This window comes from Labrus bergylta, chromosome 9 (assembly GCF_963930695.1).
Source record: "Labrus bergylta chromosome 9, fLabBer1.1, whole genome shotgun sequence".
Classification (NCBI taxonomy): Eukaryota; Metazoa; Chordata; class Actinopteri; order Labriformes; family Labridae; genus Labrus; species Labrus bergylta.
In genome coordinates, this window is record NC_089203.1 from 16,224,146 (window position 1) to 16,250,339 (window position 26,194).

At 42.1% G+C, this 26,194-nt stretch overlaps 8 protein-coding genes across 39 annotated transcripts in view; all 8 read right to left on the reverse strand.

Moving 5' to 3' along the window:
* The window catches only part of LOC109979913 (protocadherin gamma-A11-like), a 312,688-nt gene that overhangs the window by 143,744 nt on the left and 142,750 nt on the right, over positions 1-26,194 (reverse strand). For 2 of the 32 annotated variants that reach the window (XM_065958640.1, XM_065958626.1), the window contains exon 1: positions 30-2,468. The exons of the other annotated variants lie outside the window; for them this stretch is intronic. In XM_065958640.1, the coding sequence (XP_065814712.1) occupies positions 30-2,468 (2,439 nt within the window). Of the gene's footprint in view, positions 1-29; positions 2,469-26,194 lie in introns of those variants that run through there. 32 annotated transcript variants of the gene reach the window in all.
* Positions 2,761-6,659, reverse strand: LOC109976379 (protocadherin beta-4-like). Its single transcript, XM_065958679.1, has 2 exons — positions 5,907-6,659; positions 2,761-4,619 (listed from the first exon to the last, which is right to left on the reverse strand). The coding sequence occupies exons 1-2, from the start codon at positions 6,280-6,282 to the stop codon at positions 3,835-3,837; spliced, it is 1,161 nt and encodes a 386-aa protein (XP_065814751.1). The 5' UTR covers positions 6,283-6,659; the 3' UTR covers positions 2,761-3,834.
* Positions 7,100-10,347, reverse strand: LOC136179942 (protocadherin beta-4-like). Its single transcript, XM_065958698.1, has 3 exons — positions 9,188-10,347; positions 8,419-8,430; positions 7,100-7,888 (listed from the first exon to the last, which is right to left on the reverse strand). Exons 1-3 carry the CDS (start codon positions 9,569-9,571, stop codon positions 7,115-7,117), a joined length of 1,170 nt encoding a protein of 389 aa, XP_065814770.1. The 5' UTR covers positions 9,572-10,347; the 3' UTR covers positions 7,100-7,114.
* Positions 10,220-13,679, reverse strand: LOC114920704 (protocadherin beta-4-like). The gene is made up of 4 exons (XM_065959032.1): positions 12,468-13,679; positions 11,699-11,710; positions 10,413-11,168; positions 10,220-10,243 (listed from the first exon to the last, which is right to left on the reverse strand). The coding sequence occupies exons 1-4, from the start codon at positions 12,849-12,851 to the stop codon at positions 10,220-10,222; spliced, it is 1,176 nt and encodes a 391-aa protein (XP_065815104.1). The 5' UTR covers positions 12,852-13,679.
* On the reverse strand, positions 13,384-16,454 carry LOC109979956 (protocadherin beta-4-like). Its single transcript, XM_065959033.1, has 4 exons — positions 15,745-16,454; positions 14,976-14,987; positions 13,690-14,445; positions 13,384-13,398 (listed from the first exon to the last, which is right to left on the reverse strand). Exons 1-4 carry the CDS (start codon positions 16,126-16,128, stop codon positions 13,384-13,386), a joined length of 1,167 nt encoding a protein of 388 aa, XP_065815105.1. The 5' UTR covers positions 16,129-16,454.
* LOC109979957 (protocadherin beta-4-like) lies at positions 16,972-20,076 on the reverse strand. The gene is made up of 2 exons (XM_065959034.1): positions 19,053-20,076; positions 16,972-17,765 (listed from the first exon to the last, which is right to left on the reverse strand). Exons 1-2 carry the CDS (start codon positions 19,426-19,428, stop codon positions 16,972-16,974), a joined length of 1,170 nt encoding a protein of 389 aa, XP_065815106.1. The 5' UTR covers positions 19,429-20,076.
* Positions 20,073-23,377, reverse strand: LOC136180025 (protocadherin beta-16-like). Its single transcript, XM_065959115.1, has 3 exons — positions 22,292-23,377; positions 21,523-21,534; positions 20,073-20,992 (listed from the first exon to the last, which is right to left on the reverse strand). Exons 1-3 carry the CDS (start codon positions 22,673-22,675, stop codon positions 20,219-20,221), a joined length of 1,170 nt encoding a protein of 389 aa, XP_065815187.1. The 5' UTR covers positions 22,676-23,377; the 3' UTR covers positions 20,073-20,218.
* LOC109979735 (protocadherin beta-4-like) lies at positions 23,121-25,896 on the reverse strand. The gene is made up of 4 exons (XM_065959035.1): positions 25,512-25,896; positions 24,274-24,276; positions 23,449-24,221; positions 23,121-23,132 (listed from the first exon to the last, which is right to left on the reverse strand). The coding sequence occupies exons 1-4, from the start codon at positions 25,885-25,887 to the stop codon at positions 23,121-23,123; spliced, it is 1,164 nt and encodes a 387-aa protein (XP_065815107.1). The 5' UTR covers positions 25,888-25,896.

The following is a 26,194-nucleotide window of genomic DNA, read 5'->3' on the forward strand; positions in this document are numbered from 1 at the left end:
GAAGGGAAGAAATCTAATTTGTCACTCACCAATGTTGACATTTGAGAGCAGTTGCCTGTTATTTGGTTTTCCACCTGTGGTGATTCCGAATCGGTTGCATCAACGCTGACAAGACTCTGACTCATCGGCTGCATATATTTCATGTCACTCTTTCTGGAGTCCGTCGTCCTGCACACCTCGTAATTGTACACGTGCTGGAGAGTCCCTGTGCCCAAAGTGTCTGAGTAACGTGGTGGATAATATGGAATCACAGGGAGGTTGGAGTGATACAGGGTGCGAGACTGTCTCCATCTGTAGATTTTCACTGATATAATAACCACTACACACGTGATGAAGAGGAAGGACACTACAGCCAAAGACAGCACTAAGTAAAAAGTCAGGTTGTCATTGTACTCCTTGTCGTGTGTAAAGTCAGTGAACTCAGACAGCACTTCAGGGAAGCTGTCCGCCACCGCCACGTTAACAATGACTGCAGCTGAACGAGACGGCTGCCCGTTGTCCTCCACTATAACAGTCAGTCTTTGTTTCACAGCATCTTTATCATTCACTTGACGGATAGTTCTGATTTCTCCATTCTGTAAGCCCACTTCAAACAGCGCCCTGTCTGTGGCTTTCTGCAGTTTATACGAGAGCCAGGCATTCTGTCCAGAGTCCACATCAACAGCCACCACTTTAGTCACCAGGTAGCCCACATCTGCTGCACGAGGCACCATCTCAGCCACCACTGATCCACCAGTCTGGACTGGGTACAGGACCTGAGGGGGGTTGTCGTTCTGGTCCTGGATCACTATTTTTACTGTTACGTTGCTGCTGAGTGGAGGGGAGCCTCCATCTTGAGCTTTGATTGTTAGCTTAAGTTCTTTGATTTGTTCATAATCAAACGAGCGCAGAGCATGTACAACGCCAGTGTCAGAGTTTATGGACACATAGTTGGACACTGGATTACCGCTGATTTGTGGGTACTCCAGGAAATAGGAGATTCTCGCGTTTTGACCCCAGTCAGAGTCCTGAGCACTAACAGTTGTAATGGACACTCCAGGGGAATTATTCTCTGTGATGTAAGCTGAATATACGTTTTTAATGAACACTGGTCCGTTATCGTTTACGTCAGAGATTCTAAGTTGCAATGTGACAGAGCTAGAGAGAGGAGGAGACCCTGAATCGGTGGCTTCTATAGTAATATCGTATTCAGAAGTAGTCTCCCTATCAAAACGCTGATCCGCCACTAGATTATAGTAGTTCGTTAATGAAGATTCGATTCGAAACGGATGCGTTTTGTCGATGGTACATTTTATATGTCCATTTTTCTCTGAATCAGCGTCTTTGACATTGAGAACAGCTACTGTTGTCCCGAGAGGGGAATCCTCTGATATGGTATTAGTAAATGACATGATATTGATGACTGGAGCATTATCATTGATGTCACTGACATCAATTATTACTTTACTTGTCCCAGTCAAACCTCCTTGGTCCTTGGCCTCCAGTCTAAGTTCATATTTTTTATCTTTTTCGAAGTCAATGAGTCCAGCAACTGATATCACACCCGTGTTTTCATCTATTTTAAACGTATCGACGGTTGTGCCTTTTGTTTTTGAAAAACTGAATATTATTTCCCCATGAGCGCCAATGTCTGCATCAGTTGCGTTCACTTTCGATATATATGTCCCCACTGGGGCGTTTTCTTTGACAGAGGCCCTGTACACTGACTGGTTAAATTCAGGGGCATTGTCGTTTGCGTCTAAGACAGATATATTTATATTCACCGTGCCAGATCTCTGTGGGTTTCCACCATCAACAGCTATTACTTTGAGAGGGAGGTTGGAGTGCTCTTCTCTGTCCAATGGCTTTTGCAGCACCAGTTCAGCATATTTACTGCCGTCTGGATTTGCATATTGTTTCAAAATGAAATAATTATTTGGGGACAGAAGGTAATTTTGCAAAGTATTAAGTCCAACGTCAGGATCCACGGCGCTTTCAACGGGAAATTTCGATCCAAGTGTGGCAGATTCGCTTATTTCAAAATGCATATCATTATTTGGAAAGAAGGGGCTATTGTCATTTATATCTAAAATTTCTACCGTGACACGGTGAAGTTCAATTGGACTTTCGAGAATTATTTCAAAACTGAAGCTACATGGTGTGACGTCTCCGCAGAGCTGCTCTCGGTCTATTCTCTCGTTCACGACCAGAGTCCCTTTGTCTGTCTTCAACTGGGTGTACTGGATGTTTTCCCCGCTCACGATACGGGCACGGCCAGAACGAAGCCTTTTCATATCTAGACCGAGGTCTTGTCCAACATTACCGATAACAGATCCCTTTTTCATCTCCTCAGGAATAGAATAACGAATCTGAGCTGCCACTCTATTACCAAAACAACAAAGCAAAATAATGAATCCCATTTGACATTGTAATAGTAAAGGCGATCGCCATCTTACGCCTTTAGCGGATGGTTGTCCCATTGCAGCCATATCAGATACAATAGACGGTGCGTCCCAACTTGAAGAAAAAAGCCAGAGCTTGAACTCCAGCTCAAATAAATTGCACAACTATAAGAAAACACGGCTCTCCTTGTGTATTCCAAAGGTGAATCTGTGCAAAAACTGCCTTCCCAATCTCTGTCCTCTCGGAAGGACTGTATCTCTCCTGTCATGCTACAGTGCAATAGTGAGGGAGGGAAAAAGGCTTCATGACAACACTAAAAACGTTTTGCTGACCAACAGCGTCACTTAGAGTCCAAAATCTGAACACGCTTCACTGGGACTTAAATTTAAATTCTTCACTTGTGAATGCACACAGCTAATACTCAAATGGTCAGCGGAAAATAATATAATTGCCTTATGTGTTATGTTAAAAAAAGAGTTGTGTTAAACGGTTGAAAAAAACAGTAGAAAGAAGTACCCCAACTTCCTTATCACCCCACCTTATAGTCCGTTAGAGAAATCATACTACTACAAGAGGAAATATGTGACTTTTACATAGAGGACTTTCGCTTTCCCCGTCAATGAAACAAGCAACAATGCAAACGTATTAAAAACTGTGTGGAAATCACATTACAACCAACCATATTTACTTCAATAAAGACTATTTATTGTACCACACCATTCCAAGTTATAACATAAACTAAAGGAGAACGTTTGAGTCATATTCAGTAAAAACAATTAAATAATTAAATGAAAAATACATACAATCAATAAGTAAAAATAATTAGCAGATTACGGACAGGAACATGAAAGAGGTATTGTTATTGACAGATTTCTGTGAGTCACTTTATATCCAAATAATGAGAGGTTTGACTTCAAAGTCAGGAGGTAGTGAATCCTGAGATTTTTGGGGCACAGACTAGTGATTGTATATTAGACACAGTAGACAAATATTAATAACCTCCAGAAGAGAGTCTGGTTCGTTGTAGATGTTATTTACACTCTGTATACACTGCAACAATCCTATCAGGTGGAAGAGATAAATAATTTTGTATCCAATCTAAGATGAGAACTCACAGGAAAAAAACAAAATAACCTTGCGGAAGATTAGGTTAAAAAAGGGCATTTGTCCCTTTACACGTGTATCATTTCCCCTTTAAAATAAACTCTGAAACTCACAAAACAACAACATTAAATGTATGTATTTGTGAAATGATATGACATTGTAGCATCAAATCACCATTGATGTAGGTATGTAGGAACTTTTTTTAAGCTTTAAATGTGAATTAAGCATGTGGTGAAAATGTAGCTGCTGTCCATGGTACTGAAAATGTCAGTATAGTTCAAAACGGTTCACTATCAGTGAAACCAAACACAAAAAGCAGAACAACAGCAGAAAGAAAGGAAACATTGTTTAACTGACCTCTAGAGGAGAGTCTGGTTCATCCAGGATGCTCTTCTCACTCTGTATCCGCTGCATGGTCCCTGTAGAACTGGGGTCCATTATCAGCACGTTCTGACTACCAGCTCTGCCGAACTTACAGTCACTCTTTCTGGAGTCAGTCGTCCTGCACACCTCGTAATTGTACACGTGCTGGAGAGTCCCTGTGCCCAAAGTGTCTGAGTAACGTGGTGGATAATATGGAATCACAGGGAGGTTGGAGTGATACAGGGTGCGAGACTGTCTCCATCTGTAGATTTTCACTGATATAATAACCACAACACACGTGATGAAGAGGAAGGACACTACAGCCAAAGCCAGCACTAAGTAAAAAGTCAGGTTGTCATTGTACTCCTTGTCGTGTGTAAAGTCAGTGAACTCAGACAGCACTTCAGGGAAGCTGTCCGCCACCGCCACGTTAACAATGACTGCAGCTGAACGAGACGGCTGCCCGTTGTCCTCCACTATAACAGTCAGTCTTTGTTTCACAGCATCTTTATCATTCACTTGACGGATAGTTCTGATTTCTCCATTCTGTAAGCCCACTTCAAACAGCGCCCTGTCTGTGGCTTTCTGCAGTTTATACGAGAGCCAGGCATTCTGTCCAGAGTCCACATCAACAGCCACCACTTTAGTCACCAGGTAGCCCACATCTGCTGCACGAGGCACCATCTCAGCCACCACTGACCCACCAGTCTGGACTGGGTACAGGACCTGAGGGGGGTTGTCATTCTGGTCCTGGATAATCATTTTCACTGTCACGTTGCTACTGAGTGGAGGGGAGCCTCCATCCTGCGCTTTGACCACAAAAACCAGTTCTTTCAGCTGCTCATAATCAAATGAACGCACTGCGTGCACTACTCCGCTTTCTGCATTAACTGAGACATAACCAGAAACTGGGGATCCACCGATATTAGTGTCTTCCAGAATATAAGATATCCTGGCGTTTTGGTTTTCATCAGGATCTCTGGCCCTTAGTGTGATAACAGACACACCTGGAGAGTTATTCTCTGTGATAAACGCATTATAAACACCTTGTGGAAACACTGGTGCATTATCGTTCACATCAGAGACCTTCAAATGAAAGGTTCTCTTTGACGAGAGAGGAGGCATACCTGCATCTGTTACAACTACAGTGATGTTATACTCTGAAACACTTTCACGATCTAATACAGTATCTGAGACTAAAGTGTAATAATTTCTTAAATTGGATTTAATCTTAAAAGGTGCATTTTCTTCAATTCTACAGTTCACTTGTCCGTTATCACCTGAATCAAGATCTTTAACATTTATGATCCCAATAGTTGTTCCAGGAGGAGAGTCCTCTGACACAGGACTAGTGAATGACATCACGCTTATGACAGGGGCGTTGTCATTTACATCAGTCACTTCTATTACAACTTTACATGAATCCGTTAAACCTCCCTGATCCTTTGCATCAATTCTAAGTTCGTATTTTTTATCCTTCTCAAAATCCATTGGACCTGAAACATATAAGGCACCAGTTACTTGATCAATAGACAGCAAATCAGCTACATTGCTCTTCACGTTTGAAATTGAATATGTGATGTAACTATTTGATCCGGTATCTGCATCTGTAGCATTTACAGAAAAAATATGAGTGCCCTTTGCTGCATTCTCAATCACCGTTGCTTTATAAACTGACTGGTTAAACACAGGCGCATTGTCATTTGCATCAAGAACATTTATGTTTATATTCACTGTGCCAGATCTCTGTGGACTCCCACCATCTACTGCTAAAAGCTTTAAAGACAGATGTGGAACTTCCTCTCTGTCTAATTGCTTCTGAAGCATCATCTCTGCATATTTACTCCCGTCAGGATTTACATGCTCCTTTAAAACAAAATTGTCGTTTGAGGTTAAAACATAATTCTGAAGACCATTGATGCCAACATCAGGGTCCTCTGCACTGTCAAGCACAAATCGCGCCCCAAGGACAGCAGACTCGCTTATATCTAACATAATGTCAGATTTCTTAAATACCGGGGGGTGATCATTTACGTCTAAAACTTCAATTGTTATGTGATGCAACTCCATAGGATTTTCCAAAATTATTTCAAAGCTGAAACTGCAAGGTTCGACCTCTCCACAAAGCTGCTCTCGGTCTATTATTTCTTTCACGACGAGAATCCCTTTGTCTGTCTTCAGCTCGGTGTACTGGATGCTATCTCCGGTCACGATACGGGCCCGCCCTGAGCGGAGCCTTTTCACATCCAAACCTAGATCCTGTGCTACATTTCCGATTAGGGAGCCTTTCTTCATCTCCTCCGGGATTGTATATCGGATATGTCCACCGACCATTTGGTTGAGATACAAGAAGAAAACGAGCAGCAGCCAGTTTTGTCTGCAGCCAGTTCGCCATTTCACGCAAAGACTGAAGGGAAGTATTCCACAAGCCATGATCCAATAATCACACAAATACTATCGCGGCAATCCAAGCACACTAATTATTCTCCACAGAAGAAAACTCTAAAGAGGTTGATTCTGGTTTGTTATCATCCGAACAGAAATGTCAGATCATGCGAGTCTTTTCGCCTCTGTCAGCCCACATGAAGCACACTACCAATCGCTCTCTCACAGGATAGACTGGTGAGGGAGGGGACTGTTTAGTGATGCTCTGTAGCTTAAATTGGATTGACCAACAGCGTCCCTTAGAGTTCAAAATCAAGAACGCCATGTAACACAGAATCATTTCTGCAAATATTACATGGTTGCTCTCATTTAACTGGTAAATCATATACATATTGTAAAAGAAAATAAATATTCCATTCCTCTAAAATAACCATTGTAATACAAATTAGTTTAATACTCATCTTAAAAAAGACAAGATTTTGGAAATCAAGTCTAAATTGGTAAAAAAGTGAAATAAACATTGCAATGCTCATCACAGGTTTTAACCAAAAATAAAATAACACAAAATCTTCTATCTTTAAACACGGTCAAAACTAGAAAAAAAAAAAAAACGTGAGCTTCGTGAAACTATAGACGCTGAATGAGAATTCTTAAAGCCAGTTGCTAAAAATAAATACATGTTTTCAACAATCACCAGTTGATTTCCATGAAGTCACTCTGAAAGTCACCAACACTGAACAACGTGTAACAGAATAACTAAGTAGGAAGTACCCCGTATGAATTACGCAGAATACGACACTGTCCAAGGTGCTGAATACAAAGGAAAAACGTCACAAATATATTTAAACACGGAAAGATACATAGAGGCACAGAGGATAAATTATTTCGGTAAACTAACCTCTAGAGGAGAATCTGGTTCATCCAGGATGCTCTTCTCACTCTGTATCCGCTGCATGGTCCCTGTAGAACTGGGGTCCATTATCAGCACGTTCTGACTACCAGCTCTGCCGAACTTACAGTCACTCTTTCTGGAATCAGTCGTCCTGCACACCTCGTAATTGTACACGTGCTGGAGAGTCCCTGTGCCCAAAGTGTCTGAGTAACGTGGTGGATAATATGGAATCACAGGGAGGTTGGAGTGAAACAGGGTGCGAGACTGTCTCCATCTGTAGATTTTCACTGATATAATAACCACTACACACGTGATGAAGAGGAAGGACACTACAGCCAAAGCCAGCACTAAGTAAAAAGTCAGGTTGTCATTGTACTCCTTGTCGTGTGTAAAGTCAGTGAACTCAGACAGCACTTCAGGGAAGCTGTCCGCCACCGCCACGTTAACAATGACTGCAGCTGAACGAGACGGCTGCCCGTTGTCCTCCACTATAACAGTCAGTCTTTGTTTCACAGCATCTTTATCATTCACTTGGCGTATAGTTCTGATTTCTCCATTCTGTAAGCCCACTTCAAACAGCGCCCTGTCTGTGGCTTTCTGCAGTTTATACGAGAGCCAGGCATTCTGTCCAGAGTCCACATCAACAGCCACCACTTTAGTCACCAGGTAGCCCACATCTGCTGCACGAGGCACCATCTCAGCCACCACTGATCCACCAGTCTGGACTGGGTACAGGACCTGAGGGGGGTTGTCGTTCTGGTCCTGGATCACCATTTTCACTGTCACGTTGCTACTGAGTGGAGGAGAGCCTCCATCCTGCGCTTTGACCACGAAAACCAGTTCTTTCAGCTGCTCATAATCAAATGAACGCACTGCGTGCACTACTCCGCTTTCTGCATTAACTGAGACAAAACCAGAAACTGGAGATCCACCGATATTAGTGTCTTCCAGAATATAAGATATTCTGGCGTTTTGGTTTTCATCAGGATCTCTGGCCCTTAGTGTGATAACAGACACACCTGGAGAGTTATTCTCTGTGATAAACGCATTATAAACACCTTGTGGAAACACTGGTGCATTATCGTTCACATCAGAGACCTTCAAATGAAAGGTTCTCTTTGATGAGAGAGGAGGCATTCCTGCATCTGTTACAACTACAGTGATGTTATACTCTGAAACACTTTCACGATCTAATACAGTATCTGTGACCAAAGTGTAATAATTTCTTAAATTGGATTTAATCTTAAAAGGTGCATTTTCTTCAATTCTACAGTTCACTTGTCCGTTATCACCTGAATCAAGATCTTTAACATTTATGATCCCAATAGTTGTTCCAGGAGGAGAGTCCTCTGACACAGGACTAGTGAATGACATCACGCTAACAGCGGGGGTGTTGTCATTCACATCACTAACTTCAATTATTACTTTGCAAGAATCGGTCATTCCTCCCTGATCTTTTGCATCGAGTCTGAGCTCAAATTTCTTATCCTTTTCATAATCCACAGCACCTTTAATAAAAATATCACCAGTTCTTCCATCAACTGTGAACATATCACTGAGGCCACTATTTAGGTCTGAAAAATAGTACGTTACAATACTATTTGAGCCGTAATCTGCGTCACTAGCATTAACAGTGGTAACGTAAGTGTCTTTTGGAGAGTTTTCCATCACTGTAGCTTTGTACACAGATTGGTTAAAAACAGGTGCATTATCATTGGCATCAAGAACAACGATATCTATATTTACTGTACCAGATCTCTGCGGCGATCCACCGTCTACGGCGATCAGCTTCAGAGATAGTTTAGGATTTGTCTCTCTGTCTAAAGGCTTCTGTAACACCATTTCAGCATATTTCTTTCCATCTGCATTCGAGTTTTGTTTCAGAACAAAATTATCATTATCAGACAGAAAATATTCTCTGAGTCCATTTACACCCACATCAGGGTCTTCTGCACTCGTCAATGAAAAACGAGCACCTACATTAGCTATCTCACTAATTTCAAAATTGATTTTATCTCTTTTAAATGTTGGCGAGTGATCATTTATGTCTGTTATTTCAACTGTAATCTGATGTAGCTCCATAGGGTTTTCTAAAATCACCTCAAAGCTGAAACTGCACGGTGTGACGTCTCCGCAGAGCTGCTCTCGGTCTATTCTCTCATTCACGACCAGAGTCCCTTTGTCTGTCTTCAGCTCGGTGTACTGGATGTTTTCTCCGGTCACGATACGGGCCCGCCCTGAACGGAGTCTTTTCAGATCCAAGCCTAGATCCTGAGCTACATTACCGATTAGGGAGCCTTTCTTCATCTCCTCCGGGATTGCATATCGGATATGTCCACCGACCATTTGGTTGAGATACAAGAAGAAAACGAGCAGCAGCCAGTTTTTTCCGTAGCCAGTTCGCCATTTCACGCAAAGACTGAAGGGAAATATTCCACAAGCCATGACCCAAGAATCACACAAATACTATCGCGGCAATCCAAGCACAGGAATTACCCTTTACAGAAACAAACTCTAACGAGGTTGATTCTGGTTTGTTATCATACGAAAAGAGATGTCAGATCATGCGAGTCTATTCGCCTCTGTCGGCCCACATGAAGCACACTACCAATCGCTCTCTCACAGGATAGACTGGTGAGGGAGGGGACTGTTTAGTGATGCTCTGTAGCTTAAATTGGATTGACCAACAGCGTCCCTTAGAGTTCAAAATCAAGATTGCCATGTAACACAAAATGATTTCGACAAATATCATATGGGTGCTAGCATTTTACTTTTAAATGTCACAAAAATATTTAAAATAGAAAAAAACATTTTACTCCATTCAAAGACCCCTTAGAATACCAACTTACTTTAGCCTCATCTTAAAAGAAGACACTAGTTTGGATTTTATGTCTAAATTCGCCACAAGGTAAAAAAAAAAAACATTGCAGTGCTCCTGACAGGTTTTAAGAAATAATAAAATACTCCAAACATATTCTATCGTTTAACAAGGAAACAACTACAAAAAAAGAAAAGGGTATGGTGAAACTATAGAAGTTGAACGAGAATTGTTAAAGTCAGATGCTAAAATTATTTACATGTTTTCAACAATCACTAGTTGATTTCCATGAAGTCACTCTGAAAGTCACCAACACTGAACAACGTGTAACAAAATAACTAAGTAGAAGGTATCCCATATAAATTAAGCAGAATACGACGCTGTCCAAGGTGCTGAAAATAAAGGAAGAGCGTCACCTACGAAAAGATTTATATCGGCACAGAGGATAAATAACATCAGTAAACTAACCTCTAGAGGAGAATCTGGTTCATCCAGGATGCTCTTCTCACTCTGTATCCTCTGCATGGTCCCTGTAGAACTGGGGTCCATTATCAGCACGTTCTGACTACCAGCTCTGCCGAACTTACAGTCACTCTTTCTGGAGTCAGTCGTCCTGCACACCTCGTAATTGTACACGTGCTGGAGAGTCCCTGTGCCCAAAGTGTCTGAGTAACGTGGTGGATAATATGGAATCACAGGGAGGTTGGAGTGATACAGGGTGCGAGACTGTCTCCATCTGTAGATTTTCACTGATATAATAACCACAACACACGTGATGAAGAGGAAGGACACTACAGCCAAAGCCAGCACTAAGTAAAAAGTCAGGTTGTCATTGTACTCCTTGTCGTGTGTAAAGTCAGTGAACTCAGACAGCACTTCAGGGAAGCTGTCCGCCACCGCCACGTTAACAATGACTGCAGCTGAACGAGACGGCTGCCCGTTGTCCTCCACTATAACAGTCAGTCTTTGTTTCACAGCATCTTTATCATTCACTTGGCGGATAGTTCTGATTTCTCCATTCTGTAAGCCCACTTCAAACAGCGCCCTGTCTGTAGCTTTCTGCAGTTTATACGAGAGCCAGGCATTCTGTCCAGAGTCCACATCAACAGCCACCACTTTAGTCACCAGGTAGCCCACATCTGCTGCACGAGGCACCATCTCAGCCACCACTGAGCCACCAGTCTGGACTGGGTACAGGACCTGAGGGGGGTTGTCGTTCTGGTCCTGGATCACCATTTTCACTGTCACGTTGCTACTGAGTGGAGGGGAGCCTCCATCCTGCGCTTTGACCACGAAAACCAGTTCTTTCAGCTGCTCATAATCAAATGAACGGACTGCGTGCACTACTCCGCTTTCTGCATTAACTGAGACAAAACCAGAAACTGGAGATCCACCGATATTAGTGTCTTCCAGAATATAAGATATTCTGGCGTTTTGGTTTTCATCAGGATCTCTGGCCCTTAGTGTGATAACAGACACACCTGGAGAGTTATTCTCTGTGATAAACGCATTATAAACACCTTGTGGAAACACTGGTGCATTATCGTTCACATCAGAGACCTTCAAATGAAAGGTTCTCTTTGACGAGAGAGGAGGCATACCTGCATCTGTCGCAACTACAGTGATGTTATACTCTGAAACACTTTCACGATCTAATACAGTATCTGTGACCAAAGTGTAATAATTTCTTAAATTGGATTTAATCTTAAAAGGTGCATTTTCTTCAATTCTACAGTTCACTTGTCCGTTATCACCTGAATCAAGATCTTTAACATTTATGATCCCAATAGTTGTTCCAGGAGGAGAGTCCTCTGACACAGGACTAGTGAATGACATCACGCTAACAGCGGGGGTGTTGTCATTCACATCACTAACTTCAATTATCACTTTGCTTGAATCCGTCATTCCTCCCTGATCCTTTGCCTCGATTCTAATTTCGTATTTTTGTTCCTTTTCATAATCAATTGAACCTGTAACTAAAATTACACCTGTTTTTCCATCAACTGTGAACATATCACGGAGACCACTACTCAGGTCTGAAAAATAGTATGTTACAATACTATTTGAGCCGTAATCTGCATCACTAGCATTAACAGTGGTAACGTAAGTGTCTTTTGGAGAGTTTTCCATCACTGTAGCTTTGTACACAGATTGGTTAAAAACAGGTGCATTATCATTGGCATCAAGAACAACGATATCTATATTTACTGTACCAGATCTCTGCGGCGATCCACCGTCTACGGCGATCAGCTTCAGAGATAGTTTAGGATTTGTCTCTCTGTCTAAAGGCTTCTGTAACACCATTTCAGCGTATTTCTTCCCATCTGCATTCGAGTTTTGTTTGAGAACAAAATGATCATTCTCAGACAGAAAATATTCTCTGAGTCCATTTACACCCACATCAGGGTCTTCCGCCCTCGTCAATGTAAAATGGGCACCTGCATTAGCTATCTCACTGATTTCAAAATTGATTCTATCTCTTTGAAATGTTGGCGAGTGATCATTTATGTCTGTTATTTCAACTGTAATCTGATGTAGCTCCATAGGGTTTTCTAAAATCACCTCAAAGCTGAAACTGCACGGTGTGACGTCTCCGCAGAGCTGCTCTCGGTCTATTCTCTCATTTACGACCAGAGTCCCTTTGTCTGTCTTCAGCTCGGTGTACTGGATGTTTTCTCCGGTCACGATACGGGCCCGCCCTGAACGGAGTCTTTTCATATCCAAACCTAGATCTTGAGCTACATTACCGATTAGGGAGCCTTTCTTCATCTCCTCCGGGATTGCATATCGGATATGTCCACCGACCATTTGGTTGAGATACAAGAAGAAAACGAGTAGCAGCCAGTTATGTCTGCAGCCAGTTCGCCATTTCACGCAAAGACTAAAGGGAAGTATTCCACAAGCCATGACCCAAGAATCACACAAATACTATCGCAGCAATCCAAGCAAACGAAATATCCTTCACAGTAGAAATTTCTTTAGAAGGTTGATTCTGGTTGGTTATCATCCGAAAAGAGATGTCAGATCATGCGAGTATTTTCGCCTCTGTCAGCCCACATGAAGCACACTACCAATCGCTCTCTCACAGGATAGACTGGTGAGGGAGGGGACTGTTTAGTGATGCTCTGTAGCTTAAATTGGATTGACCAACAGCGTCCCTTAGAGTTCAAAATCAAGAATGCCGTGTTACACAGAATCATTTCAGCAAATATTGTATGGTTGCTCTCATTTGACTGGTAAATGATACAAAAATATTTTAAATAAAATAAACCTTTTACTCCCCAAAAGACCCCTTAGATTACCAACTTATTTTATACTCATCTTAAAAAAAGACACTAGTTTGGATTTTAAGTCTAAATTCGCCACTAAGTGAAAAAACATTGCAGTGCTCCTGACAGGTTTTAAGAAAAAATAAAATACTCCAAATATCTTGTATCTTTTAACAAGGAAACAACTACACAAACAAGAAAAGGGTATGGTGAAACAATATTAGTTGAAAGAAAATTGTTAAAGTCAGTTGCTAAAATTATATACATGTTTTCAACAATCACCAGTTGATTTCCATGAAGTCACTCCGAATGTCACCAACACTGTGCAAAACGTCTAACAAAATAACTAAGTAGGAGGTACCCAATAGAAATTTCGCAGAATACGACGCTGTCCAAGGTGCTGACAATAAAGGAAGGACGTCACCTACGAAAAGATTTATATCGGCACATAGGATGAATAACATCAGTAAACTAACCTCTAGAGGAGAGTCTGGTTCATCCAGGATGCTCTTCTCACTCTGTATCCTCTGCATGGTCCCTGTAGAACTGGGGTCCATTATCAGCACGTTCTGACTACCAGCTCTGCCGAACTTACAGTCACTCTTTCTGGAGTCAGTCGTCCTGCACACCTCGTAATTGTACACGTGCTGGAGAGTCCCTGTGCCCAAAGTGTCTGAGTAACGTGGTGGATAATATGGAATCACAGGGAGGTTGGAGTGAAACAGGGTGCGAGACTGTCTCCATCTGTAGATTTTCACTGATATAATAACCACTACACACGTGATGAAGAGGAAGGACACTACAGCCAAAGCCAGCACTAAGTAAAAAGTCAGGTTGTCATTGTACTCCTTGTCGTGTGTAAAGTCAGTGAACTCAGACAGCACTTCAGGGAAGCTGTCCGCCACCGCCACGTTAACAATGACTGCAGCTGAACGAGACGGCTGCCCGTTGTCCTCCACTATAACAGTCAGTCTTTGTTTCACAGCATCTTTATCATTCACTTGACGGATAGTTCTGATTTCTCCATTCTGTAAGCCCACTTCAAACAGCGCCCTGTCTGTGGCTTTCTGCAGTTTATACGAGAGCCAGGCATTCTGTCCAGAGTCCACATCAACAGCCACCACTTTAGTCACCAGGTAGCCCACATCTGCAACACGAGGCACCATCTCAGCCACCACTGATCCACCAGTCTGGACTGGGTACAGGACCTGAGGGGGGTTGTCGTTCTGGTCCTGGATCACCATTTTCACTGTCACGTTGCTACTGAGTGGAGGAGAGCCTCCATCCTGCGCTTTGACCACAAAAACCAGTTCTTTCAGCTGCTCATAATCAAATGAACGGACTGCGTGCACTACTCCGCTTTCTGCATTAACTGAGACAAAACCAGAAACTGGAGATCCACCGATATTAGTGTCTTCCAGAATATAAGATATTCGGGCGTTTTGGTTTTCATCAGGATCTCTGGCCCTTAGTGTGATAACAGACACACCTGGAGAGTTATTCTCTGTGATAAACGCATTATAAACACCTTGTGGAAACACTGGTGCATTATCGTTCACATCAGAGACCTTCAAATGAAAGGTTCTCTTTGACGAGAGAGGAGGCATGCCTGCATCTGTTACAACTACAGTGATGTTATACTCTGAAACACTTTCACGATCTAATACAGTATCTGTGACCAAAGTGTAATAATTTCTTAAATTGGATTTAATCTTAAAAGGTGAATTTTCTTCAATTCTACAGTTCACTTGTCCGTTATCACCTGAATCGAGATCTTTAACATTTATGATCCCAATAGTTGTTCCAGGAGGAGAGTCCTCTGACACAGGACTAGTGAATGACATCACGCTAACAGCAGGGACGTTGTCATTTATATCACTAACTTCAATTATTACTTTGCTTGAATCAATCAATCCTCCCTGATCCTTTGCCTCGATTCTAATTTCGTATTTTTTTTCTTTTTCGAAATCAATTGAACCTGTAACTAAAATTACACCTGTTTTTCCATCTACTGTGAACATATTACTGAAACCACTGTTTAGGTCTGAAAAATAATAAGTTACAATACTATTTGAGCCGAAATCAGCGTCACTAGCATTGAGGGTGGTGACATGAGTTTCTTTTGGAGAGTTTTCCATCACTGTAGCTTTGTACACAGATTGGTTAAAAACAGGTGCATTATCATTGGCATCAAGAACAACGATATCTATATTTACTGTACCAGATCTCTGCGGCGATCCACCGTCTACGGCGATCAGCTTCAGAGATAGTTTAGGATTTGTCTCTCTGTCTAAAGGCTTCTGTAACACCATTTCAGCATATTTCTTTCCATCTGCATTCGAGTTTTGTTTCAAAACAAAATTATCATTATCAGACAGAAAATATTCTCTGAGTCCATTTACACCCACATCAGGGTCTTCTGCACTAGTCAATGGAAAACGGGCACCTGCATTAGCTGATTCACTGATTTCAAAATTGATTTTATCTCTTTTAAATGTTGGCGAGTGATCATTTATGTCTGTTATTTCAACTGTAATCTGATGTAGCTCCATAGGGTTTTCTAAAATCACCTCAAAGCTGAAACTGCACGGTGTGACGTCTCCGCAGAGCTGCTCTCGGTCTATTCTCTCATTCACGACCAGAGTCCCTTTGTCTGTCTTCAGCTCGGTGTACTGGATGTTTTCTCCGGTCACGATACGGGCCCGCCCTGAACGGAGCCTTTTCATATCCAAACCAAGATCCTGAGCTACATTACCGATTAGGGAGCCTTTCTTCATCTCCTCCGGGATTGTATATCGGATATGTCCACCGACCATTTGGTTGAGATACAAGAAGAAAACGAGCAGCAGCCAGTTTTTTCCGTAGCCAGTTCGCCATTTCACGCAAAGACTGAAGGGAAGTATTCCACAAGCCATGATCCAAGAATCACACAAACACTATCGCGGCAATCCAAGCACAGGAATTATCCTTCACAGTAGAAAAACTCTAAAGAGGTTGATTCTGGTTTGTTATCATCCGAAAAGAGATGTCAGATCATGCGAGTCTTTTGGCCTCTGTCAGCCCACATGAAGCACACTACCAATCGCTCTCTCACAGGATAGACTGGTGAGGGAGGGGACTGTTTAGTGATGCTCTGTAGCTTAAATTGGATTGACCAACAGCGTCCCTTAGAGTTCAAAATCAAGAATGCCATGTAACACAGAATTATTTCTGAAAATATTACGTGGTTGCTCTCATTTGACTGATAAATAATATACATACTGTAAAAGAAAATTCACATTATATTCTTCTAAAATAACCATTGGAATACAAATTAGTTAAAAACTCATCTAAAAAAAAGACAAGATTTTGGAAATAACGTCTAAATTGGTCAAAAAGTGAAATAAAAATTACATTTCTCATTACAGGTTTTAACAAATAATAAGATACCCCAAATCTTCTATCTTTAAACACGGTAAAATCTAGAAAAGAAAAAACAAAACTTAAGTTTGGTGAAACTATAGATGCTGAATGAGAATTGTTCAAGTCTGTTGCTAAAATAATATACAAACATGTTTTTAAAAATCACCAGTTGATTTCCATGAAGTCACTCTGAAACTCACCAACACTGAACAACGTCTAACAAAATAACTAAGTCGGAAGTACCCCATATAAATTACGCAGAATACGACGCTGTCCAAGGTGCTGAATACAAAAGAAAAACGTCACCAACAAATATATTTAAACACGGAAAGATACAAAGAGGCACAGAGGATGAATTATTTCAGTAAACTAACCTCTAGAGGAGAGTCTGGTTCATCCAGGATGCTCTTCTCACTCTGTATCCGCTGCATGGTCCCTGTAGAACTGGGGTCCATTATCAACACGTTCTGACTACCAGCTCTGCCGAACTTACAGTCACTCTTTCTGGAGTCAGTCGTCCTGCACACCTCGTAATTGTACACGTGCTGGAGAGTCCCTGTGCCCAAAGTGTCTGAGTAACGTGGTGGATAATATGGAATCACAGGGAGGTTGGAGTGATACAGGGTGCGAGACTGTCTCCATCTGTAGATTTTCATTGATATAATAACCACTACACACGTGATGAAGAGGAAGGACACTACAGCCAAAGCCAGCACTAAGTAAAAAGTCAGGTTGTCATTGTACTCCTTGTCGTGTGTAAAGTCAGTGAACTCAGACAGCACTTCAGGGAAGCTGTCCGCCACCGCCACGTTAACAATGACTGCAGCTGAACGAGACGGCTGCCCGTTGTCCTCCACTATAACAGTCAGTCTTTGTTTCACAGCATCTTTATCATTCACTTGGCGGATAGTTCTGATTTCTCCATTCTGTAAGCCCACTTCAAACAGCGCCCTGTCTGTGGCTTTCTGCAGTTCATACGAGAGCCAGGCATTCTGTCCAGAGTCCACATCAACAGCCACCACTTTAGTCACCAGGTAGCCCACATCTGCAACACGAGGCACCATCTCAGCCACCACTGATCCACCAGTCTGGACTGGGTACAGGACCTGAGGGGGGTTGTCGTTCTGGTCCTGGATCACAATTTTCACTGTCACGTTGCTACTGAGTGGAGGAGAGCCTCCATCCTGCGCTTTGACCACGAAAACCAGTTCTTTCAGCTGCTCATAATCAAATGAACGCACTGCGTGCACTACTCCGCTTTCTGCATTAACTGAGACAAAACCAGAAACTGGAGATCCACCGATATTAGTGTCCTCCAGAATATAAGATATCCTGGCGTTTTGGTTTTCATCAGGATCTCTGGCCCTTAGTGTGATAACAGACACACCTGGAGAGTTATTCTCTGTGATAAACGCATTATAAACACCTTGTGGAAACACTGGTGCATTATCGTTCACATCAGAGACCTTCAAATGAAAGGTTCTCTTTGACGAGAGAGGAGGCATGCCTGCATCTGTTACAACTACAGTGATGTTATACTCTGAAACACTTTCACGATCTAATACAGTATCTGTGACCAAAGTGTAATAATTTCTTAAATTGGATTTAATCTTAAAAGGTGCATTTTCTTCAATTCTACAGTTCACTTGTCCATTATCACCTGAATCGAGATCTTTAACATTTATGATCCCAATAGTTGTTCCAGGAGGAGAGTCCTCTGACACAGGACTAGTGAATGACATCACGCTAACAGCGGGGGTGTTGTCATTCACATCACTAACTTCAATTATTACTTTGCAAGAATCCGTCAATCCTCCCTGATCTTTTGCCTCGAGTCTGAGCTCAATTTTTTTGTCCTTTTCATAATCAATTGAACCTGTAACTAGAATTACACCTGTTTTTCCATCAACTGTGAACATATCACTGAGACCACTGCTTAGGTCTGAAAAATAGTACGTTACAATACTATTTGAGCCAAAATCAGCGTCACTAGCATTGAGGGTGGTGACATGAGTTTCTTTTGGAGAGTTTTCCATCACTGTAGCTTTGTACACAGATTGGTTGAAAACAGGTGCATTATCATTGACATCAAGAACAACGATATCTATATTTACTGTACCAGATCTCTGCGGTGATCCACCGTCTACGGCGATCAGCTTCAGAGATAGTTTAGGATTTGTCTCTCTGTCTAAAGGCTTCTGTAACACCATTTCAGCGTATTTGTTTCCATCTGCATTCGAGTTTTGTTTCAAAACAAAATTATCATTATCAGACAGAAAATATTCTCTGAGTCCATTTACACCCACATCAGGGTCTTCTGCCCTCGTCAGTGAAAAACGAGCACCTGCATTAGCTGATTCACTGATTTCAAAATTGATTTTATCTCTTTTAAATGTTGGCGAGTGATCATTTATGTCTGTTATTTCAACTGTAATCTGATGCAGCTCCATAGGGTTTTCTAAAATCACCTCAAAACTGAAACTGCACGGTGTGACGTCTCCGCAGAGCTGCTCTCGGTCTATTCTCTCATTCACGACCAGAGTCCCTTTGTCTGTCTTCAGCTCGGTGTACTGGATGTTTTCTCCGGTCACGATACGGGCCCACCCTGAACGGAGCCTTTTCAGATCCAAACCTAGATCTTGAGCTACATTACCGATTAGGGAGCCTTTCTTCATCTCCTCTGGGATTGTATATCGGATATGTCCACCGACCATTTGGTTGAGATACAAGAAGAAAACCAGCAGCAGCCAGTTTTGTCTGCAGCCAGTTCGCCATTTTACGCAAAGACTGAAGGGAAATATTCCACAAGCCATGATCCAAGAATCACACAAATACTATTGCAGCAATCCAAGCACACGAAATATCCTTCACAGTAGAACAATCTTCAGAAGGATGATTCTGGTTGGTTATCATCCGAACACAGATGTCAGATCATGCGAGTCTTTTCGCCTCTGTCAGCCCACATGAAGCACACTACCAATCGCTCTCTCACAGGATAGACTGGTGAGGGAGGGGACTGTTTAGTGATGCTCTGTATCTTAAATTGGATTGACCAACAGCGTCCCTTAGAGTTCAAAATCAAGAATGCCATGTAAAACAGAATCATTTCAGCAAATATTACATGGTTGCTCTCATTTGACTGATAAATGATACAAATAATTCATGAGAAAATTCACATTCTATTTCTCAAAAATAACCTTTGTAATAGCAATTCATTTCAGATGTTGTTATTGATGTTAAGTCTAAATTGGTCACTAAGTTGAAAAAAGCAAAACAATGCGATGCTCGTGACATTTTCTCAAATATAACGAAGTACCGCGAAAGAACGAAAAAAATGTTATAGTTAAACTATAAGTGGAAGGAGAAATTACGAAAATTAGATACAACAATTATATGCAAAGTAGTTTTCAAGAATCACAAGTTGATTTCAATGATGTCACCAACAATATGAAAACGTGTAAAAAAAACCCCCAAAGAAATCAGTAAGTACCCCGCATAAGTTACGCAGAATACGACGCTGTCCAAGGTGCTGAATACAAAGGAAGAACGTCACCGACCAATATATTTAAACACGGAAAGATACAAAGAGGCACAGAGGAGAAATTATTTCAATAAACTAACCTCTAGAGGAGAATCTGGTTCATCCAGGATGCTCTTCTCACTCTGTATCCTCTGCATGGTCCCTGTAGAACTGGGGTCCATTATCAGCACGTTCTGACTACCAGCTCCGCCGAACTTACAGTCACTCTTTCTGGAGTCAGTCGTCCTGCACACCTCGTAATTGTACACGTGCTGGAGAGTCCCTGTGCCCAAAGTGTCTGAGTAACGTGGTGGATAATATGGAATCACAGGGAGGTTGGAGTGAAACAGGGTGCGAGACTGTCTCCATCTGTAGATTTTCACTGATATAATAACCACCACACACGTGATGAAGAGGAAGGACACTACAGCCAAAGCCAGCACTAAGTAAAAAGTCAGGTTGTCATTGTACTCCTTGTCGTGTGTAAAGTCAGTGAACTCAGACAGCACTTCAGGGAAGCTGTCCGCCACCGCCACGTTAACAATGACTGCAGCTGAACGAGACGGCTGCCCGTTGTCCTCCACTATAACAGTCAGTCTTTGTTTCACAGCATCTTTATCATTCACTTGACGGATAGTTCTGATTTCTCCATTCTGTAAGCCCACTTCAAACAGCGCCCTGTCTGTGGCTTTCTGCAGTTTATACGAGAGCCAGGCATTCTGTCCAGAGTCCACATCAACAGCCACCACTTTAGTCACCAGGTAGCCCACATCTGCTGCACGAGGCACCATCTCAGCCACCACTGATCCACCAGTCTGGACTGGGTACAGGACCTGAGGGGGGTTGTCGTTCTGGTCCTGGATCACCATTTTCACTGTCACGTTGCTACTGAGTGGAGGGGAGCCTCCATCCTGCGCTTTGACCACGAAAACCAGTTCTTTCAGCTGCTCATAATCAAATGAACGCACTGCGTGCACTACTCCGCTTTCTGCATTAACTGAGACAAAACCAGAAACTGGAGATCCACCGATATTAGTGTCCTCCAGAATATAAGATATTCTGGCGTTTTGATTTTCATCAGGATCTCTGGCCCTTAGTGTGATAACAGACACACCTGGAGAGTTATTCTCTGTGATAAACGCATTATAAACACCTTGTGGAAACACTGGTGCATTATCGTTCACATCAGAGACCTTCAAATGAAAGGTTCTCTTTGACGAGAGAGGAGGCATACCTGCATCTGTCGCAACTACAGTGATGTTATACTCTGAAACACTTTCACGATCTAATACAGTATCTGAGACTAAAGTGTAATAATTTCTTAAATTGGATTTAATCTTAAAAGGTGCATTTTCTTCAATTCTACAGTTCACTTGTCCGTTATCACCTGAATCAAGATCTTTAACATTTATGATCCCAATAGTTGTTCCAGGGGGAGAGTCCTCTGACACAGGACTAGTGAATGACATCACGCTAACAGCGGGGGTGTTGTCATTCACATCACTAACTTCAATTATTACTTTGCAAGAATCCGTCAATCCTCCCTGATCCTTTGCCTCGATTCTAATTTCGTATTTTTTGTCCTTTTCATAATCAATTGAACCTGTAACTAGAATTGCACCTGTTTTTCCATCAACTGTGAACATATCACGGAGACCACTGTTTAGGTCTGAAAAATAGTACGTTACAATACTATTTGAGCCGAAATCTGCGTCACTAGCATTAACAGTGGTAACGTAAGTGTCTTTTGGAGAGTTTTCCATCACTGTAGCTTTGTACACAGATTGGTTGAAAACAGGTGCATTATCATTGACATCAAGAACAACGATATCTATATTTACTGTACCAGATCTCTGCGGTGATCCACCGTCTACGGCGATCAGCTTCAGAGATAGTTTAGGATTTGTCTCTCTGTCTAAAGGCTTCTGTAACACCATTTCAGCGTATTTGTTTCCATCTGCATTCGAGTTTTGTTTCAGAACAAAATTATCATTATCAGACAGAAAATATTCTCTGAGTCCATTTACACCCACATCAGGGTCTTCTGCACTAGTCAATGGAAAACGAGAGCCAACATTAGCTATCTCACTGATTTCAAAATTGATTCTATCTCTTTCAAACGTTGGCGAGTGATCATTTATGTCTGTTATTTCAACTGTAATCTGATGTAGCTCCATAGGGTTTTCTAAAATCACCTCAAAGCTGAAACTGCACGGTGTGACGTCTCCGCAGAGCTGCTCTCGGTCTATTCTCTCATTCACGACCAGAGTCCCTTTGTCTGTCTTCAGCTCGGTGTACTGGATGTTTTCTCCGGTCACGATACGGGCCCGCCCTGAACGGAGTCTTTTCAGATCCAAACCTAGATCCTGAGCTACATTACCGATTAGGGAGCCTTTCTTCATCTCCTCCGGGATTGCATATCGGATATGTCCACCGACCATTTGGTTGAGATACAAGAAGAAAACGAGCAGCTGCCAGCTTTTTCCGCAGCCAGTTCGCCATTTCACGCAAAGACTGAAGGGAAGTATTCCACAAGCCATGATCCAAGAATTAGACAATTAATATCGCGGCAATCCAAGCACACGATTTATCCTTCAGAGTAGAAAACTCTAACGAGGTTGATTCTGGTTTGTTATCATACGAAAAGAGATGTCAGATCATGCGAGTATTTTCGCCTCTGTCAGCCCACATGAAGCACACTACCAATCGCTCTCTCACAGGATAGACTGGTGAGGGAGGGGACTGTTTAGTGATGCTCTGTAGCTTAAATTGGATTGACCAACAGCGTCCCTTAGAGTTCAAAATCAAGAATGCCATGTAACACAGAATCAATTCTGCAAATATCATATGGGTGCTAGTATTTAACTGTTAAATGTCACAAAAATATTAAAAATAAAATAAACCTTTTACTTCCAAAAAGACCCCTTGGAATACCAACTTATTTTATACTCATCTTAAAAAAAGACACTACTTTGGATTTTAAGTCTAAATTCGCCACTAGGTGAAAAAAACATTGCAGTGCTCATTACAGGTTTTAAGAAATAATGAAATACCCCAAACATCTTCTATCTTTTACCAGGGTAACAACTACAACATTTTTTTTTCTTTTCAACAATCACCCGTTGATTTCCATTAAGTCACTCTTAATGTCACCAACACTGTGCAAAACATATGACAAAATAACTAAGTAGAAGGTACCCCATATAAATTACGAAGATTACGACGCTGTCTAAGGTGCTGAAAATAAAGGAAGAACGTCACCTACGAAAAGATTTATATAGGCACATAGGATAAATAACATCAGTAAACTAACCTCTAGAGGAGAGTCTGGTTCATCCAGGATGCTCTTCTCACTCTGTATCCTCTGCATGGTCCCTGTAGAACTGGGGTCCATTATCAGCACGTTCTGACTACCAGCTCTGCCGAACTTACAGTCACTCTTTCTGGAGTCAGTCGTCCTGCACACCTCGTAATTGTACACGTGCTGGAGAGTCCCTGTGCCCAAAGTGTCTGAGTAACGTGGTGGATAATATGGAATCACAGGGAGGTTGGAGTGAAACAGGGTGCGAGACTGTCTCCATCTGTAGATTTTCACTGATATAATCACCACCACACACGTGATGAAGAGGAAGGACACTACAGCCAAAGCCAGCACTAAGTAAAAAGTCAGGTTGTCATTGTACTCCTTGTCGTGTGTAAAGTCAGTGAACTCAGACAGCACTTCAGGGAAGCTGTCCGCCACCGCCACGTTAACAATGACTGCAGCTGAACGAGACGGCTGCCCGTTGTCCTCCACTATAACAGTCAGTCTTTGTTTCACAGCATCTTTATCATTCACTTGACGGATAGTTCTGATTTCTCCATTCTGTAAGCCCACTTCAAACAGCGCCCTGTCTGTGGCTTTCTGCAGTTTATACGAGAGCCAGGCATTCTGTCCAGAGTCCACATCAACAGCCACCACTTTAGTCACCAGGTAGCCCACATCTGCTGCACGAGGCACCATCTCAGCCACCACTGATCCACCAGTCTGGACTGGGTACAGGACCTGAGGGGGGTTGTCGTTCTGGTCCTGGATCACTATTTTCACTGTCACGTTGCTACTGAGTGGTGGGGAGCCTCCATCCTGCGCGTTGACTACCAGCTGAAGCTGTTTGATCTGCTCATAATCAAATGAACGAACAGCGCTAATAATGCCAGTGTCAGAGTTTAAGGACACGTAAGTGGAGACTGGGAAACCACCAACTTGTGTGTTTTCTAAGATATATGAAATTCTCGCATTTTGTTTCGAGTCAGAGTCCAGTGCGTTAACAGTGATTATTGAAATCCCTGGTGAATTATTTTCTGTAATGACAGCATTGTATATTAAGTTATCAAATAAGGGGGGGTTGTCATTAATGTCAGAAAGAATAAGGTGCAACTTTATGGCACTGGAGAGAGGCGGGGACCCTGAGTCTGTGGCGGTTATGGTAATGTTGTATTCTGGCGTTTTTTCACGGTCAAAAGCTGAATCTGAAACGAGTGAGTAGTAATTACTCAAGGATGATATAATTTTAAATGGTAAACTCTTATCTACTGTACACATTATCTGGCCGTTGCTCTCTGAGTCCGCGTCTTTAGCATTAAACACTGCGACAGTCGACCCAAAAGGAGCATCCTCAGACAGAGGACTAGTAAAAGACATGACGTTAATCACCGGTGCATTATCATTAACATCGACAATATCAATTATTACTTTACTAAGATCGGTCAACCCTCCTTGATCTTTTGCTTCAACTCTTATTTCATGTTTTTTGTCCTTTTCAAAATCTATTTGTCCAGAAACCGTTATTGTACCAGTGGTCTTGTCAATTTTAAATTTATCAGCCAAATTTCCCTTTAAATTAGAAAATGCGTAACTCACCTCCCCGTTTGATCCACTGTCAGCATCTGTGGCATTTACGGTTATTACGTGAGAGCCTGATTTTGAATTTTCTAAGACAGTAGCTCTGTACACCGTCTGGTTGAATACGGGAGGGTTATCGTTTGCATCTAACACAGTAATATCAATATTTACTGTACCAGATCTATGTGGTGTTCCACCATCAACAGCTATCAGCTTAAATGAGAGGCGAGGTTGCTCCTCTCTGTCTAAAGGTTTCTGCAGGATAATTTCTGCAAATTTACTGCCGTCTGGGTTGGCATGCTGTTTCAGCACAAAATTTTCACTTGTGCTTAAAACATAATCTTGAAGTCCATTTACTCCTACATCTGGGTCATCCGCACTTTCCAATACGAAGCGAGAGCCCACAACAGCAGATTCGCTTATTTCCATCCGTATGTTGTTATTTCGGAACACAGGCGAATGGTCATTAACATCCAGTATTTCGACAATGATACGATGCAACTCGATTGGATTTTCCAAAATAATCTCGAAGCTGAAGCTGCACGGTGTCACGTCCCCACAAAGCTGTTCTCTGTCGATTCTGTCATTCACAACTAGAGTCCCTTTGTCTGTCTTCAGCTCGATGTACTGGGTGTTTTCTCCCGTCACGATACGGGCCCGGCCAGAACGGAGCCTTTTCAGATCCAAGCCGAGGTCTTGTGCCATGTTACCGATCAAAGAACCTTTCTTCATCTCCTCTGGTATTGAATAACGAATTTGGCAATTTACCGCTGAACTGAAGAAGAGAAAATAAGTGACTATCCATCTTGGCCACAGCGAGACTGACAGAAAACGCCATTTAAAACGCTGCAGTACAGCGTGAGTAGCCATGTCTGACTGAAAAACAAACGCTTTTCAAAAAAATAATCCTTAGAGAAATCACAAACCGTGAAAATGAATGTAAAAAAGGTCGAAAATCAGTGCAGATGATCTATACGGTCGCTGTGTATACCACCGTCTATCTACCACAAGAACAAGACTCTCCTCTAAATCGAGACGATGAGGGAGGCAGTGCTCGGACAAACTCTGTAATTTTTTTTTGTGAGCAACAGCGTCCCTCAGAGGAAATATATAAATAGTATTCAAGGCTGCTTACAAAAGGATTCGGTATTTATCAAAGAACAGACATGAAAACTAA